This window comes from Aegilops tauschii, chromosome 1, assembly GCF_002575655.3.
Source record: "Aegilops tauschii subsp. strangulata cultivar AL8/78 chromosome 1, Aet v6.0, whole genome shotgun sequence".
NCBI lineage: Eukaryota > Viridiplantae > Streptophyta > Magnoliopsida > Poales > Poaceae > Aegilops > Aegilops tauschii.
The window spans coordinates 391,475,984-391,493,938 of record NC_053035.3 but is presented as its reverse complement, the minus strand read 5'-3'; the positions used below and the strand labels follow the sequence as shown (position 1 = coordinate 391,493,938).

The 17,955-nt window shown below is 57.4% G+C and overlaps 1 protein-coding gene across 8 annotated transcripts; it reads left to right on the top strand.

Moving 5' to 3' along the window:
* Positions 1-541: 541 nt before the first annotated feature.
* Positions 542-17,824, top strand: LOC141022593 (uncharacterized). Of its 8 annotated transcripts, none has more exons than XR_012183783.1 (4): positions 621-1,150; positions 2,027-2,177; positions 16,302-16,386; positions 16,538-16,552. XR_012183783.1 is itself a non-coding variant. In XM_073498856.1 (4 exons), exons 1-4 carry the CDS (start codon positions 15,868-15,870, stop codon positions 17,165-17,167), a joined length of 873 nt encoding a protein of 290 aa, XP_073354957.1. In that variant the 5' UTR covers positions 15,336-15,867; the 3' UTR covers positions 17,168-17,824. The 8 variants fall into 8 exon arrangements, 1 of the variants encoding a protein (XP_073354957.1); XM_073498856.1 differs by lacking the exons at positions 621-1,150; positions 2,027-2,177 and adding exons at positions 15,336-16,122; positions 16,902-17,824 and having other exon boundaries at positions 16,538-16,804; XR_012183780.1 differs by lacking the exons at positions 16,302-16,386; positions 16,538-16,552 and adding an exon at positions 2,320-3,109 and having other exon boundaries at positions 608-1,150; positions 2,010-2,177.
* The last annotated feature ends 131 nt before the right edge of the window (positions 17,825-17,955 follow it).

Here is a 17,955-nt window from a genome sequence, read left to right as displayed (position 1 = left end):
TTTCCGCATCTTCTGCTTCCCGCTGTGCTACCAAAGCTGCACTGACCACTTGGTTGGTTGCCGCCAAGTAGAGCAACAACAGCTCTCTGGGTTTGGGCGCAACCAAGGTGAGCACAGATGATAGGTAAGCCTTCAATTCTTGCAAGGCTATATCTGCTTCTAGGGTCCATTTCATTGGTCCTGCCCTCCTTAAATTTTGAAAAATGGCAGGGCGCGCTCGGCGGATTTGGAGATGAATCTGCTCAGCGCGGCAACGCATCCCGTCAAACGCCTTACATCCTTGACTGTCCTTGGCGCTTGGATCTGCTCAATGGCCTTGATCTTGTCGGGGTTGGTTTCAATCCCCCGGTGGGACACAAAGAATCCAAGTAGCTTGCCGGAGGGAACACCAAATCCGCACTTCTCCAAGTTAAGCTTCAGGTTGACCTTGTGCAAATTAGCAAATGTCTCCTCCAAATACTGGATAAGGGTGGCCTTATCCTTGGTCTTGACCACAATGTCATCCATATCTCTACTCCTATAAAATTCTGAGTTGGTGATGATGGTGTGTCTGCCATCCATCGTTTAGGATCGTCGGATCGGCATCTAACGCACACAAATCAGTCTGCTGCTCATTTGCACATAACCCCTCAACCACATCTTTCCTGTTCAGGCTTCTCTCTCCCAACTCCTGGAACCATCTGGAAACAAATCGAATCACCGACGGACATCACTGGAATCGATCTGGCGGGGGCGCGAGGCGGCTGCTGCTGGCGCCGTCCACCTCCTGCGCCTCTCACGCTTCTCAGCCCCACCGCCCACCACCATGACGCACCTCCACCTCAACGTCCTCTCTGCCCCTTGCCCGTCTCCTCCAACGCCGACCTCGGCAAGCACGCCGTCGATGTCGTCCGTCTACGGACGCCTCTCCTGCGTCCTCGTCTAACACCGCAGTTCGAGCACTCCCATCACCGCCACCTCCCCGTGCTCCTCGTCATCCCCTCCACTCCTCCCCATCTCCTTTGTTACCAGCCACCAAAGTACGCCGCCGGCGCCGTTAGTGCCACAACGCCTCTCCTACCTCCACCCTTTATTGATCCAGCAGCCGTACTTCCCACTCCCACCACCTCCACTTCCTCATCGCCGTCTCCTCCGACACTGACCTCCGCAGGTATCCCGCTGGCTGTGCTCTGCTCATCCATGGTGTCGGCCCACCTACTGCATAAGAAGTGGAACATGCTTCATATTTCACGGTTTTGAACATGTTATCAGTGTGTTTTCTTTTCCCATTGCCATCTGCAAGTTGTGAAGCTTATTATTAGGCCTCTGCTTGTTGTAATAGGCTCTTGTGAAATCCTTTTTAAACTTCAAGGTTTTAATCTTTTTTGCTAACCCTCCATTTTTTGGGGGGAAAAAGCATGCAGGTATTATGCCAAAATGTTACAGCCACCGAATGTGAGATCATTGCTTTCACTTAATTAATGTGTTGTTTGGTCATTTTTGTGTTCATACTGAAGTGATTTGGTGGCTGGTTTGCAGGATAGTTTAACTTGCATGAAAGTATTATCTTTGCAATGTGGTTGTCAATGCATATCATCATTCCTTCATACTTTAGACATTTATATGTGCATAACTATTGTGCATTCTAGCTATGAGGTAAAACTATAAATTATTTCTTCCTTTACGCACATGTGGTGATGGCCATGAGGCTTAATGTTTCATCTCATAGAGAAACCGACCAAGTACTTAGTTATCTGTTGGATTTCAAGCTGACCGAATGGAGTTAGCCACCTTTTAAAGAGTAGTGAAATTATTTGTATGACTGGAAGGTTCAAGTGGCAAAATTTTGCAGGGTGGTTTACTTATGCAAAGCTAATCTTTTGGTCAGGGTTAGTGCCAACCTTTGAGCATTCTTCATATGTCTGATTTGGTTACTGTAAACTACTGCATAGGTGTCAGGTCAATTTTGATTTTTGTAGGGGTTTTGTACTTCTGAATTTTCTGACAGAAATTTGCATTGTTGGGCTCAGCTATTTCTGAATTTCAGGGTTGTGGCAGCAAGGGCGAGGTGCATGATAGTGACACAAAGATGGGCGAGCATGGGGAATGTAGGAACCTGCAAGGTGTTGTGCCGCAGTTACTGCTGCAAGGATGACTATGGCGGCAACTGTTTGCACAATAACTAATTCATGGCATAGGTGAGGATGATATTTTTTATTTATCAGTAGTCATATTTGTCAGATTAAGATCCACATGTAATCATTCCAGCACCTCGTATCATAAGAACTAGCCTAAAATGATTATGCTTGATCTTTTAAGCCAGTTGGTATTTTTTTACAGAAAATATTTTTCACCAAGGAAGGTAATTATAATAAGCATCAGCGTCAGCATGGTTTTTTTAAAGATAAACTGAAGTATGTTAAAATATAGTCAGGAGATCCTGATCTTACTAAGTGCAGAGTTCCCTAAGAATATAGTCAGAACATTATTTTTTATGTTTTGCTCAAGTAGCAAGCAATAGCAGGCAGTAGGTGACTTTGGTTTTCATCGTGTTACAGTCAATCCCTGCTTTATCTAATGTAAGAAGCGGGTGAAAGTTTGTTCAACTAAGTAGTAATCCAATGATATATATATACAGCAAAGGTTTCCTGCCAGGACCATTGCCTCCAGTTTCTTGATGTACGTTGACCATTTATTTCTAAGATGTAACATATACCAAGGCACCTATCTGATGCACTGAGAGGGTGTGGTGAGTGGAGTGGAGGTATGTGGTGCACTGAGAGGGTGAAGTAGAGCCTGAAAGTTTGTCCGATTTCCTGCGCTTGGGGACACACTGCTTTGTAGAAAAGTTGGATACTATGATTTTTTATAGTGATGGGAGATAGTCTTTGATACTCTACTTAATTTGTGGCGGGGGAGATATATGTCATGTTACTGCTGTCATATTCTTGTGTGTCAGCTTAATAATAATTGATTAGACTGTTAATTTTCTGTGACGCAACTTCATGACGACGCGTTTCTCGTGTCGAGGCATGTATGTTTCATGAGACTATTGGTTTTAAGAAACAAAATCATGTGATATTTTTCATTGGTAATGCAGTGCACAATAAAGACCTGATTTTAATTTGTACCACTCTATTTTGTGCATTAGATTGGTAAGGCTCACCTTCTGGTTTTTTTACCCTTTCTTCTTTTGTTCCCCAAAAGGACACATTACTAGGTCCCTTGTTTTTTTAAAATAAAAAACACCTCTTTATTCATTCGTATACATCATTATAGTGTTCCTAAAAGAGATAGAATTGATGGTGGTGGTACTTCAATCCAAGAAGTAGCTTCATTAAACGTGGAAGACAGACCAGTTCATGGGCAATAGCATCCGCCTCTCGATACTCATGTTCAAACACCACTTTGGTAAACTCCGAAGACAAGAAATAACTATCATTGGCCACTGCTGCAGCACTGCCCACCAGTGCAAGCCGATATTCATGACTTCGATGACTTGGCTATGGTCCGAGCAAATAATCAATCTATTGCCGAAAGTAGAAAATTAAGCAGACAAGGATAGGAAGAGAAACTAGAAAATTAAGCTGGTTAGTGCCTATCTCAGTTGTCACATGTATGTGGACGGATTTTCTTATTGTTGCATGATCTCTGTCACCACCTCGATATAGGATAGAGCGAGCAATGAGATGAGCATGGAGAACAAGTCTTCCCGTGAGGCAAAGATGAAGAAGCAAAAGTTTGGCTTGGATGAAGAGGTTTATCGATTGGAAACCATATGTTTGACTGTGCTTGATGTGTACCTATCAATAATATATTGTCACTTTGATTAGTGCTTGGTACATTTTTATTGCATTAGTAGCATATACCAGCTCCTGACTATACGTCCACCTGATCATTTCTTATCCCGTAGCGTAGCACGGGCATCTTGCTAGTAGGCTTCTATGTTTCTGTGTAGTTGTGGCTCAAAATCAATCTGGACTGCTCTTGCAAAAGTAGACGCGGCACTCTTCAATCTGAAAGGCATGCAGACAAAACAGTATGTACCACCTGAAGTGATGAATGATGTTTTCTCCTCATCTTGTTTGGACATGAAGATCTGGTGATATCCGGAGTAAGCATCCAAAAAGGAGAGCAGATCACACCCTGAAGTAGAATCGACAATCTGATCGATGCGCGGCAAGGGGAATGGGTCCTTTGGGCAAGCCTTATTGAGATATGTGAAGTCAATGCAAAGCCTCCATTTCCCATTCGCCTTCCGAACTACCACTGGGTTCGCCAACCATGTAGGGTGCAGTACTCCTCTGACCAATCCAGCTGCCTCTAACTTCTTGATTTTCTTGGCAATGAACTGCTGCCGCTCCAAGGCTTGCTTCCTAACTTTCTGCTTGATGGGTCGGGCATGTGGGCAGATAGCAAGGTGGTGCTCGATTACCTCCCTGGGAACACCGGGGATATCAGATGGTTGCCAGGCAAACACATCAATATTCGCCCGCAGGAAGGCAACGAGCGCGCTTTCCTATTTGTCATCAAGGGTGGCGCTGATGGTGAAAGTACCATCAACATCAGCCAGCCCTTTCGGGACCTTCTTCACTTGGGGAGCTGCAACCTTGGCTCTCTTGTTGTTGGAACGCTCCGGCACGTCGTTAATGGGTGTCGTGCACTTGGAGGGGGCACGCTTCCTGGACTCCTTGCCGGAGGTCCTACAATCCCTCTTCTTTCCTTTGCTTTCCTTGGCGGGGACCGTTGCTGCCGCAGCCTCTGCTGCAACGGCATCCCGATACATCCTGTCCACACAGATAATTGCATCCTTCTCATCTGATGGGATGGTGATGACTCCCAACGGCCCAGGCATCTTCAAAGTGTTATATGCATAGTGGGATGTTGCCATGAACTTGGCCAAGGCCGGTCGTCCTAGAATCCCATTATACGGCAAGGGGAGCTCAACCACATCAAACACAATCTTCTCAGTCCTATAGTTCAGCTCTCCCCCAAACTTCACCGGCAATGTAATCTTTCCCTTGGGACGGCTCCTGCCGGGATTGACTCCTTGAAACGTGCCGGTAACCTCCAGATCTTCCTCTCCTATCTAAAGCTTGTTGATAACTGCTGGGGAAATCAGATTCAACCCGGCCCCGCCGTCCACTAACATCTTTGTGACCTTGAGGTTGCGAATTGTTGGGGAGACCAACAACGACAAACACCCTACCGCGGTGGTGCGGCAAGGGTGGTCCTCCTCATCAAAGATGATGGGCGTGCGGGACCATTTGAGCGGCTTCCGGGCCTCTGGTGCTGGCTCGGCAACATTGACCTCTCGTGTCCACCGCTTGAGCTGGCAATGGGAGGAGTGCAAAGACGCATCTCCATCAATGCATAGGGCGTCAGTGGCCCTCTGAAATTCCTACTCACTGGTCTCCTCTTCATTCCCTCCATCACTCAAATCATCACAGGTTACCTTCTCTTCGCCCCTGGCGGGTTTTCCTTGGTTCCGAAAGGGTTTGCCGGGGCGGTTTGCTTCACCGCCTCGGCCCTTTCGGCCAGCAGCATTCTGACCTTTCTCCTTATCACGCTTATCATACTCTGCTCTCTGTCTCTTGACAAGCTGCTCAACTTGATAACATTCATGGAGGTTGTGGCCCTTGGTCTAGTGGATCTTGCAGTACGGCCCATCACCTTTCCCGGCTTTCTCCGCGGCAGCGGCTTCCCGGCAGGCAGTGCACTCGGCAACTTCCTTGCCGGGGGCCTCAGCCTTGGCCTTCTTGCCGGTACTAGGCGTGCCAGAACCTTCCACAGTCATGACTGTCTTATCTCTTGGCTTCTTGTTGCGCTTCTTGCCCTTTCTTTGACTGGTTGATTCATCTTCTTCCTCTGAATCAACATTGATGCAATCCTCCTCCCCGGGCAACTTCCTCCCTTCCTCCATCCGAGCACACTTATCGACTAGTGTGTACAACTCCTTCACAGTCTTGGGCAACCGCAGATTCATCTTAGAACGAATGCGGCGGTCGCGCACATTGGACTGGAAGGCTGATATAACAGCTGCTGGATGGATATTCGGAATATTCCTATGGACTTTACTGAATCTTTGTAAATACTTACGGAGAGTTTCTCCTTCTTTCTGCTGCAGAAGCTGTAGGTCGCTGGGCCTGCCGGGCTCCTGGTGGCCACCGGTGAAGGCACCGATGAACTCGTGGCACAGGTTTGCCCATGATGAGATGGAGTTCTCCGGCAGGTGCATGAGCCAGGATCTCACGTTGGACTTGAGAGCCAACGGGAAGTAGTTGGCGAACACCTTCTCGTCTCTTCCCTCGGCAGCCTGAACAACGATGGTGTAGATGCTCAGGAACTCTGTCGGGTTCAGTTTTCCGTCGTACTTCTCGGGTATCTCCGGCTTGAACGTGCAGACGGACGGCCAACGGACTTGCTGCAGCTCGCATGTAAAGGCAGGGCAGCCAACCTCGAAAGGTAGGCACCCGCCAACACCGAACGCAGGCTCGTCGACGTTGAGGCCGCCGCACCCGTCGGTCTAGCGGGGGTCGTCGAGAGGCCGCCCCATGACGACGCGCGCATCTCCCCGCTGCCTATCCTTCGGGGTTCGCCGTTGGCCCGGACGTGCTCGAGGGTCGGAAGAGGCCATCGAGACGTCGTCGGGATCTTGATCTTGCTGCACCCGTGCCTGCTGCCGTGGTGGGGACTGCACGGTGGGGATTGCCCCCTCTGTTCGGCCAGCAGTACGGGCAGTCATCGTCTCTTGGGGAGGTCGTGGCGGGCCAGCGCGCCGCGAGCCCCCAGCCTCAGTGAAACCGAGCAGACTCTGGATGGTGGCACGCCATTCATCCATTTGCTCGGCTGCTGGCGGGAACCTTAGTAGTAGCTGGGCCCGTGCCATTGCCTCCGTTGCTGTGCTTGGCATGGAAGTTGATGACCTCGACCGCACCGTCGCCTGGCTCCTGACGGTGCCTGCGGCGGCGGTGGCGCGTCCGTGCTGCAGTGGGGCGGCCACCTGGGCAGCGGGGTTGCGCGATGATGGCGCTCGAGGGTCCACGGCTCCGTCGGGCGCAATGGTTGGGCCGGCTCGCCCGGGAGGAGACACACGTGCCGTGACCACCCCGTGGCGGGGACGGCCGAAGGACGGTGGCTCATCCCGGACCAAGCGCCGTTGCTGTGGCTGCGCCCGCCGGTGGGAGGAGGGGATGTAAGCGGAGTCACCCTCCTGTCCGCACCTTGTGGAGCTTGACCGTCGAAACGCTGCTGAAGTTGTTCTCCTCCGACGCCTTCAGCCCCCGTGTCGGCCGCAGGGGGAGTGGCGATGGCAGCACCTGCTCCTGCCATGCCCCCAACAACGCTCTTCCTCACTTGTCCCCGCATCCCCCGCGGCATCTGAGGCCGCGGGCGGCGGAGCCTTCGAGGTAGATGGCTGGGCCGAAGGGCCGGACTTCTTCTTCTTGGGCGCCATGGTCGATGGCGTTGTCGAAGATGAAGATGGCCATGAAGATGATGCGCTGCGCACGCTTTCAGGTTCGCACAAGCGAGCCCCCTACCTGGCGCGCCAAAGATGTCGCGGGATATCCGCGGCCACCTATGGGACCGGGTGGCCCCTTGCTGGTTCGGCGGGGGACGTTGCGTTGCACAAAGATCAGACCAGAGCACGGCACAGATCACACAAGCAATTTACCCAGGTTTGGGCCGCCGCGAGGCGTAAGACCCTACTCCTGCTTTGGTGGATTGATGGTGGAAATGAACGTGGTGGTGCGTGGTACACTTGCCCGGCAAGGGCTACGGTGACCACAAGCGTATGGTGGCTTGGGTTTGTCAAGTTTCCAACCCTCTAACCCCCTCCTACGAATGCCATGGGCCTCCTTTTATAGATTAAGGGGTCACCACGGTGGCAAAATAGTCATTACCACTGATATGATAGCAAACAATGCTATCATACCTAACTCTGCGGGCTGGCAGGGTGCATTAAATGCACCGCTCAGTGTCACATCACTAGCTGCCCGGCAAGGCATGTCGGGCTTATCTCGCCATCTCTGCATCTGTTCTCTTGACACGTCACTGGACGGGTGTCGCCTGTGGGTTTCTTCTGTAGGAGATGGCTGCCATGTGGCCAATGTTGCCACTTAATCACCTTGCGGCTTGACACCGCATTGATTGACGACGTGGGTCATACTTGCGCGGTTGGCGGGGTGATTCAGGCCCCGCAAGCCCCGGCAGGTATCGGCGTTCTGGGAACGGGGGTCCCCAGACTTGCCTGCCTGCGGCCCGCGGCGTGGTTAAGCCAGCAGGCCGTACGTCCCATCTTCATCAACAAGGCATCCAAGACCCTTGCGAGGCGGACAACGCAAGACCTCCTCAGGAGTGGCCTAGTCAGGCAGGCTCACGAGGAGCGGAGATATCAAGGCGGGGCAAACCTCACGAGGCTCTCGTGACATGAGCCATGACGATCGACGCCTGGCGGGCGCCAGACGGGCACCAGCGCGCGCAGCGTCCTTGTTTCCTCTTTGGTGCTAAGGAAGCCAGCGCATGCGAGGAGTACCGGGGGATCAGGCAAAGGTTGCCATATCGGTGCAACGAGACCAAGACCAGAAGGACGACAAGACGGAGGTCATCGTGGAGCCCAAGACGGCGTCACCACCTGAGCTTTTCGCAGGCAAAGACCACTTTTGTCAGGATAGCTTGTACTAGCTGTCCCGCTTCAAATTTGCCCGCCGTTGTTCGCTCCCTTCCCGCTCAATATTTGGGAAGAGGACCAGGGCCTATATAAGTAGAGCTAGCCACCACAGTAGGGGGATGGAGCAGTTCATCCAGCTCTCACCCGCTAAGTCACCAAGCACAAGAACACTTCAACCTCAGGAGGCTGTTCTCTCCCTTGTGTTGTTCTTCATCAGCCCAAGAGGCAATCCACCACCACCACACTAGAGTAGGGTATTACACCACAACGGTGGCCCGAACCAGTATAAATCTCGTGTCTCTTTGTGTTGCGAGTTCGTCGAGTTCGTCCGCGAGATCTTAGCGAGCTAGGGCGTAGATCACTGGGAGATAAAGACTTCGCGCGCACCCCAGTGTTCGAATCTTAAGAGTTTGCCGAAACCCCACATCCGACATTTGGCGCGCCAGGTAGGGGTCCACCAGAGCTCCTCTCCACCAACCTGCGCCCCGCGCCGCCGCACTTCGCCCCCTTGGCAGGTGCCCCGCCATCCACCTCTGCGGCCGACATCGACAGCGGGGCGTCTGAGTACCGAGCTCTGGCCCCCGCCCTACGGCGAGTGCGGTGGCCGACCAAGTTCAAGCCAGAGATGCCGCCGCGTTACGACGGCGCGGCAGACACGACTCCGTTCCTGCTGGCGTATGAGGAGGCTGTCCTCGAAGTCGGAGGCAACGACAAGATCATGGCCAACTGGTTCCCCATGGCCCTTGCCGGCGAGCCGCGCGCCTGGCTGCTCAACCTCCCGGGATCCACGGTGGACTCCTGGGGGGAACTCCGCGACCTCTTCACTGCTCGCTACGCGGTGCCGGCGCACCACGCAGTCGCGACCCTGCTGGGCGGCTCTCAAGCACCACCTTCAGACCGCCACGTCAAGCCTTTCCTCCGTCAGATCGGGGCCACCTCCAAGCGCCCGGGGGCTCCGCCGGGTTGGGCTGCGCCAGAGGCCAACCTCACCTTCGGCTCAGAAGACCACCCCGACTCCACCGCCGGCTCCGGAATGCTCCCAATGCTCTACACGCCCACCATCTGCAACGTGGCCGTTACCAAGACCCTCATCGACGGCGGTGCCGGCCTCAACTTGCTCTCCGTAGAAGCCTTCAGCCTTCTTCACGTGCCGCTCGAGCGGCTCAGCCTCAGCAAGCCCTTCTCGGGAGTGGGTGGTGGAGCTGCCCACTCTCTGGGGCAGATCCGCCTCCCTGTCACCTTCGACACACGCGACAACTACCGCACCGAGCTGGTGGACTTCGACATCGTCCGCATCGGTCTCCCGTACAATGCCATCCTCGGTACCTGGCTCACGCTCAGTTCATGGAGGGGACTCACCTGGCCTACAACCTCATGAAGATGCCAGGGAGCAAGGGCGTCCTCACCATCAAGGGGGACACTAAGGAGGCCGTGACGGCGCTCAGGCTCGCCTTCAAGACCGCGGCAGCAGCACAGCCCGCCGACGCCGGTACCCCCTAGGCCAAGGAGGCCGTGCCTACCAAGAAGAAGAAGTTGTTCACCCAAGACAAGGCGGAAACCAAGCAGGTGTCGATCAACGAGGACGGGTCTTCAGGAGCCACCTTTACCATAGGAGCCGGCCTTGACCCGGGACAAGAAGAAGCCTTGGTGAGGTTCTTGCGCGCGAACAAGGAGATATTCGCGTGGGAGCCCAATCAGCTGGTAGGGGTCCCGAGGGAGGTGATCCAGCATCATCTAAGGGTATGCCCCAACATACGCCCCGTGAAGCAGGGAGCAAGACGGCAGTCCACTGAGAAGCAGGCCTTCATCGTCCAAGAGACACGCAAGCTGGAGGCGGCAGGCGGCATTCGAGAAGTTTGATATCCCGAATGGCTGGCGAACCCCGTCGTAGTGCCGAAGAAAGGCGGGAAGGAACAGATGTGCATCGACTTCACCAACCTTAACAAAGCCTGCCCCCAAGATCCGTTCCCACTCCCACGCATCGACCAGATTGTCGACTCCAGCCCCCCGGTGATGGTGGCACCACGGCCTCTCGAGCCTCTAGTACTCTACCTTGCCGCCACCCCGTACTCCACCAGCGCGGCGCTGGTGGTGGTTCGGGAGGAGCGCCAAGCCAAGGGCGCGCTGCGCCAAGCCGGAGCTGAAGTGGCGCAGGGTCACGAAGGCGCAACAAAGGCATCAGCGATGGAAGACCAAGCTCAGCAGGGCAACATCGCAGAAGCTCCTGAGGACAGTCAGGTCTCAGGAACCCTCCACCTCAGGATATGCCCCGATCTCTGCAGGACCCGAGCCTCGACAGTGTGCCAGCCCTCGTCGAACACTCGGTGTACTTCGTCAGCACCGTACTGCGGGACGCGAGGGCACGCTACCCCATGCCCCGGAAACTCCTGCTCGCACTCTTGGTGGCATCACGCAAGCTGCGACACTACTTCCAGGGCCACCCCATCAAGGTCGTCTCAGCCTACCCATTGGAGAGGGTGCTTAGGAGCCCTAACTCAGCCGGAAGGGTCGCTGAGTGGAACATCGAGTTGCAAGCATTCCAGTTGGAGTTCAGCACTACCAGGGTCATCAAGGGGGCTGCGCTCGCTGACTTTGTGGCAGAATGGACGGATGCCCCGACACTTGAGGAAGGCGAAGACCGATCCACCTCACCAGGGAGCGAGGCCCCAGACGGCTGGGTCATGTATTTCGATGGCGCCTTCGCGCACCAGGGCATGGGGCTGGAGCAGTGCTCATCTCGCCCACTCAGGACAAGCTCTACTACGCCGTGCAACTCTGCTTTTAGCATGGCGAGAAGGTCTCCAACAATATCGCAGAATACGAAGGCCTCATAGCTGGCCTGAAGGCTGCGGCAGCTCTAGGGGTGAAGTGCCTTACCGTCAGAGGCGACTCGCAACTCCTCGTCAACTTCTCCAACAAGGTGTACGAGCCGAAGGACGAGCATATGGAGGCCTACCTCGCGGAGGTGCACAAGATGGAAAAACAGTTCTCGGGCCTAGAGCTGCGGCACGTGCCCCGGGGCACCAACAAGGAAGCCGACGACATCGCCAGGAGAGCATCCAAGCGGCAACCGCAAGAGCCCGGTGTCTTTGAGGAGCGGCTCTTCAAGCCATCAGCTACGCCACCTCTTTCAAGCACGACTCAGCCTCGGGAGGAGCTCCCACAGCCTCCGGCCACGGGAGCCCCAGCCTGTGGCCCGACCTCAGGAGCTCGGCTGCTCTTGGCGCTCGAGCCCCAGGAGGAATGCTGGACCAAGGAATTCAAGGAGTACCTGACGCACGGGACGCTGCCGGAGAAGGAAGAGGATGCGGAGCGCGTGGCCCGGCAAGCAACGGCATACTGTATCCAAGACGGCAAGTTATACAGAAAACGGTCGAACGATGTCACGCTGCGCTGCATCTCCGGTGATCAAGGAAGGGAGTTGCTGATTGACATTGTCGGGTGGTAGGTGCGACATATGCCAACGGGTGGCTTATCATAGTGGGTGCCAATAAGACGTCGCCGGTGCCTGGAAACGGGATGAGGCGAAGACATGCACACCGGCGAATCTTACCCAGGTTCGGGGCTCTCCGAGGAGATAACACCCCTAGTCCTGCTCTGCGAGGTCTCCGCATGATCACTAGATCAGAAAGAGTAGCTACAAATGCTCCTAGAGCTGTTGGGTTCAAGGGAGAAGAAGAACAAGGCTAGCTCTTGCTTCTCTCTCTCTATGGTGTGTGTAATGCTAAGAAGCCAACCCTTTGCATGGGTGCCCCGGGGGGTTTATATAGGCCTACCCTCTGGGGGTACAATTGTAATCCGGCTGGGCGCTGGTCCCAGCCGTCAGTGTCTACGCTCGCCGGCTTCTCCGCCGGCCGTTGGGGCCCGCTGACTGGTGGGTCCCGCCGGCTGCCGGCCTCTTGGTCGACAGGCCGGCCCCACCGCCTAGGGTCTTGTCGGCGGCTGCTTACTGTAGCCTCATCCCTGATGACGAGGGCTTCGTCGAGGCAAGCGTGGCTACAGTGTGCCGCCTCGAGGGCTCTCACTGTAGCCTTACCTCGTCTTGTCTCCTTAATGTGGCACATGCTTCGAGGGAGGGGGTAGCCGGCTTCTGGGGGCCGGCTACGCCCTTGGCCGACTGGGGGAGGCCGGGCCGCCTTCGCCTTTCTCTCTGGCTAAAGGGGCCCGCCGCCCGTGGGCCGTACTGGCGTCTGTCGTGGGTGACGTTGAGGCCAGCATGGCTACAGTGCCGAGCCGGACGGGAGATGGCCGTCCCGTACGGCATCCTGTGGCCATGCCTGCCTCGGGCTTTGGGGGTAGTGGGCCGCACTGTGGCCACACCCCGTCTGGTCACCGTTATGTGGGTGTAGTTTTGGTGGTTGCGGTCTTGGCCGGCTTCTTGGAGTCGGCGTTCTTCGTGGCCGGTTCTGGGAAGTCGGCATCCTCTATGGCCGGCTTCCTGGAGTCGGCCACCCCATGGTTATCCTGGGGGGAGGTTGCTGAGGCTGGGTCGCCTTCCGAGAGTCGGCTTCAGAGGCAGCCGGCCAGGGAAGGCGGCCCAATGCTTGAAATGCTTGAAGGCCCAAATGGCTTGATAATTTTCTGAAGAGCCAGGGGCAGTCGGTTAGGCTACCCGTGGCTATTTACTCCGACAGTAGTCCCCGAAGCTGATTGGGCTTCGAGGTTGGGTAGAAGTCGAGAAGCTCGGTCAGCTTCCTATCTTGACAAGCCGGCAGCTGGGAGCCGGCTTTGGTTAGGCGCGTCGTCTTGGCCAAAAATTTCGTAGTCGGAGGGCGGGAGCTCGCGCGTGCACCGGGCCGCGGGCCGGCCACTTGCCGCCTGCGAACCACGTGGCCTCTCTAGGCTAAAAAGCCTGCCAGCCCACGCGCGCGACGGGACGTCGCCGCAGGGCGGGGGCCCGCCACGCCCACGCCTGGGCCCAGGCGTGGATTCTCTGCAGCCCGAAACCGCCCGCACGTCTCCCTGCGGCAGTTTCGGCACGCCTTTAGGGCGTAATAACCGCGAGGCGTGGGGGGAGTGGGTGCAGTTAATCCCACGTCTCACCCCACGTCCGGCCTCCCCGGCTTCACCCTGCGAAGCTATAAGTAGGGGGAGGGGGGAGAGCGGCAGGCTCTCGCACGCTCCTCCTCTTTCCACCATCTTCTTCCTCCTGCCCTTTCTTGCAACAGCGCCTCGCCGCTGCGCTCTTCCTCCACTCATTCCTCCGCCGCCGCGTTCGTTTTCACCATGCCTCCCGCCATGGAGCAGTACGGCGGGGATTGGGACGGCTCCAACGTCCACGAGGATCACGTCGAATTCCTCCGCAAGACGCGGCGGCTGCCCGGCGCGGACAAGGTGGAGGTCCATCTCGCACCGGCGAAGGAGCTTACGCCAGAGCCGCGGGAGGGCGAGCGGGTGGTCTTCCGCTCGCATTTCTTGCGCGGCATTGGCCTGCCCGTGAGCGCCTTCTTCCGCTCTTGGCTCGAGTTCTACCAGCTCCAGCCGCACCACCTCACCCCGAACGCGGTGGTGCTGCTGTCTGCCTTCGTCACCCTGTGCGAAGGCTACCTCGGCGTCCTCCCTACCCTCGAGCTCTGGGGGGAGTTCTTCCAGTCCAAGCTGGGCACGCGCATGCAGGGCGTGCCGGCTCAGACTGGCGCCTTCATCGCGATGCGGAGGGTGGCTGCCGACAACCCCTTCCCCGTCATCACGCTGATCCACTCGGTGAAGTTATGGCAAAAGTCGTACTTCTACGTCAGGAACGTCGCCCCGCAGGGCGACTACGTCAACCTGCCGGCTTACGTAGCCGGCCCACCGGCGGGCAGGCGGCCCCAGTGGTCCTACCGGGCCGTGACGCTGACGCCGGCTGGATCCGCAGCCGTCGCCCAAGTGAGAGCGATGACCCAGTCGGAGGGCTTGTCGGGGCCCGACCTGCTAGCCGCCTTCGTCACGCGCCGGGTACTCCCGCTCCAGAGCCGCCCTCATCTGATCTGTCAGATGAGCGGCCAGCTCGATCCGAGCCGGATGTGTACCAAGGACATGCCGCACGACGAGGTGGCCTATATGGTGAACTACCTCGCGAAATGCAAACTCTCCGAAGAGTGGCAGTTCAGCAAGGAGCCATATAGCCGAGCCAATCCGCCGCCCACGGTATGTTTTCCTTGTCTCTTTCTCTTTTCTCAATTTTGTCGCCGAGTTCCTTTTGGCCGACTCTGACTAGTCGGCTTGTTCTCGATAGAGCCCTCTTCTTCGGCCTGCCGGCGGGTCGGACGCGGAGCGCCGATTCGTCCCTGACCGGACGCAGCACGATCTGGAGGACCCCGACTTGGGGGCGGCCGCTATGGACGACAACACCGAGCCGGGTGGTGGCCAAGGCGGCGGCGAAGCAGGCGACTCCGGGCATGGAGTCACCTTCGACGACTGGCCGGACGACGACGAGGCCGAAGTCGTCCCGCGCCGTCAGCCGGCATCTGGCCGCAGCGCGGGTTCCTCCGCTGCACCGCCTGCTCGGGGCGGCGGGCAAAAGCGTCGCGCCGCACAGGGTTTGTTCGGCAGTCGGACGAAGAAGCCCAGGGGCGGAGCGGCGGCGACCAGGCGGGAGGAGGCGGCCGCGAAGGCGGCTCGCTTCCGCAAGACGGTGAAGCAACCGCAGACGGTGTCGGCGTAAGTTCAAACTCCTTTATGTACTCTTTTTTCTTTCTTTTCTCTGGTGGTTCCTGAATCCTTGTCTTTTTCTCCAAACAACCAGAGCTCCATTGTCGCTCGAGCGGGCGGCTGCCGCCTCCGTCATCGAGTCGCCGAGGGGGTCTGGGAGCACCACTCGCCGCGTGGACCCCCGTGCCGACCTTCAGGCGGCGACGGAACGGAACGCGCGGGAGGCGCGGGAGGCGGAGGCACGGAAGGTGGCCGCCGCCCAGGCGGCGCAGGAGGAGGCGGCGGCGAAGGCGCGCGCCGACACCGCAGCCAAGGCCCAAGCGGAGGCTGCAGCTGCGGCGACGGCGGAGGGGGCCTTGTTGGTCACCCCACTGCGCGTCGCAGCGCCTGGGGCCCCGGAGCCCCCGCCAGAAGAAGCCGGCAGCGACCAGCCAGGGCTGGAGAGGGATGACGACGTCGTCATCCTGGAGAGGGTGCCGGTGCCGACCCCGCCGACTAGGGCGGCTCAAGGCGGCCGGCCTGATCTGCCGCCTGCGCAGTCGGCGGGGGGCGAGCCAGCCGCGAGGACTGAGCTGGCGGTCCGGATGCCGCCGGGCCGGCGCGCGGGGAAGGCTGCGTCAGAGCCACAGAAGGCGGCATCGGAGCCGCAGCCGGCCGCGGGCTCCAGCTCGTCGGCCCAGGATGTGGAGGTGGCCAGCGCCACCTCGGGGTGGACGCCGGGCGGAGGGACGACCGTGATGAACGTGGCCGCTCAGGACGTCCGGACCCGGCTCCAGGCCCAGGCTATGGCGCTGAGGCAGTACACCGACGAATTCCCCGCGACGCGGGCGGCCATCCGGGTTAGTCTTCTTATGTTGCTTCTTCTTGATCTTGGTTTCTTTCGTGGGGGCGCGTCAGCGCACCAACTGGGTGTAGTCCCCGAGTTCCGAGTCGGCTGCTGAGCAGGCGGCTTGGAACTTCTTAGTGGATTTAGCTTTGCTGTTCTTTTTCTTACTTCGATCTTCTGCCTATCTTGTAGGACTACCACAATCTTCGTGCGGCCGCCTTCAACTCCCAGGCTCGGGAGCTGACCCAGAAGACCGCCGACCTAACTGAGAGCCGGGGTAAGTGCTTTGTTCTTTATCTCACGTGGGGGCGCGTCAGCGCACCCACTGGGTGTAGTCCCCGAGATTCGGGCCGACTGCTGAGCAGTCGGGTCGGATCTTCCTTGACGACTTTCTCTTATTGTTTCTTCTTTTTCTGCCGTCCCTGCAGCGGCCAACGCCGGTCTGAGGGCACAGCTGGGAGAGTCTCAGACTGCCCTTCGTGCCAAGGAGGCCGAGCTTGCCGCCTTGGTGCAGGAACGCGACCGCCTGGCCAAGAGGTTGGCCGACCAGGAGGAGGGCCACAAGGCGGCTCTGAAGGCGGTGCAGGACCGCGAAGCCGCCCTCCAGGCCGAGTACGAGACAGAAGCGGCTGGCTGGGCTGAAGCAAGGCAGACTCTGATCAATGGCTATGGTCAGATCAAAGATCTGGTTGACGGTAAGCCGCCTAGTTTTTCGTCCTTTCTTGTCGCTGCCGCTTTTGGCTCGTTTTCTGACTTGGTGTTTTCTCTTCATTCTCTTTCTTTCTTGCGTAGAGTACTTCACTGGCTATTCTACCGCCGCCAACCAGATCATCGAGGCCCGCCGCCAAGCGCGAAGTCCGGCTGGCTTCGAGATTGCACGAAGCGCTAGCCGTTCGCTGGAGGAGCAGCTCTTGCCGATCCAGGCCCGTCTCCAGCCGGCTCACCGACTGCTTCGCCGGCTTCAGCGTGCTGGGGCGCAAGTATTGGCCGCCCTCTGGCCCGGCGAAGTGGTTCCCCGCACCCCAGTCGGACTGCCGACTGGCTGGAGGTGGCGGTAGGTCGCTTTGAAGCCTGGAAGGCCTCGGCAGCTCAGTCCGGCGCCAGGCGGGCGCTGGAGTTCGTCAAGGCCTGGTACCCCGGCCTGAGTCTGGACTAGCTGGCTACCTGGCGGCAGCAAGCCGACACGGAGCTGGAGCCGGCGCGTCCGGCTATCATCCGGCGGGCTTCGGCGATCGCCGACTACACCGACACCAGCGTCTTCGCCCCTGAGGTAGATGACAACGGTGTCGCCCAGCCGGAGGAGTGGTTCGGGCTGAACCCGGCAGACGGTGAAGACTCGGCGGAGGAGATCGACTCCAGCGACGAGGGCGAAGAGGAGGAAGGTGAAGACGCCGAGCCGGCTGGTGGAGCGGCCGACCAGCCCCAGCCTGACCACGCCTCCAGCACCACGTCACGCGCGGGTGCGTCGCCTGCCACGGGTGGTGACCAAGCCGAGACCCGCCAGCCGGCCACTCCTTCAGCCGGCGACGCCATCTCCACTGACCAGCCTGGCTCCCGCACCGCGCCTTAGTCTGCTATCTTTTGTTTTCCTGTCTTGTCATTTTTGGAACAATATTCTGTTAAGTCTGCACAATTCCACCCACTGGGGGTGTATTCGAACTATGTCGATTGCCGGCCTGTTGGGGGCTTTATATGTATATATAACTTATGCATGCATTTGGCTTTTCCTTGTTCTTTGCTTTTCATCCTTCTGTTGTTTCCTTTGCCGCCCTCCCTTGGTTGCCGCCTCCCCAGACAGACAGTTGCGCTGCAATCTGTTGCTGGAGAAGTGCTTGGCCAATTGGGA

What these genes read in the sequence shown, in the direction of transcription:
- LOC141022593 (XM_073498856.1), top strand. Translation starts at nt 15,868, where the DNA reads ATGCCGCCGGGCCGGCGCGCGGGGAAGGCTGCGTCAGAGCCACAGAAG. An exon ending in CGACGCGGGCGGCCATCCGG is followed by an intron (nt 16,123 to 16,301) that starts GTTAGTCTTCTT and finishes CCTATCTTGTAG; the next exon opens with GACTACCACAATCTTCGTGC. An exon ending in CGACCTAACTGAGAGCCGGG is followed by an intron (nt 16,387 to 16,537) that starts GTAAGTGCTTTG and finishes CCGTCCCTGCAG; the next exon opens with CGGCCAACGCCGGTCTGAGG.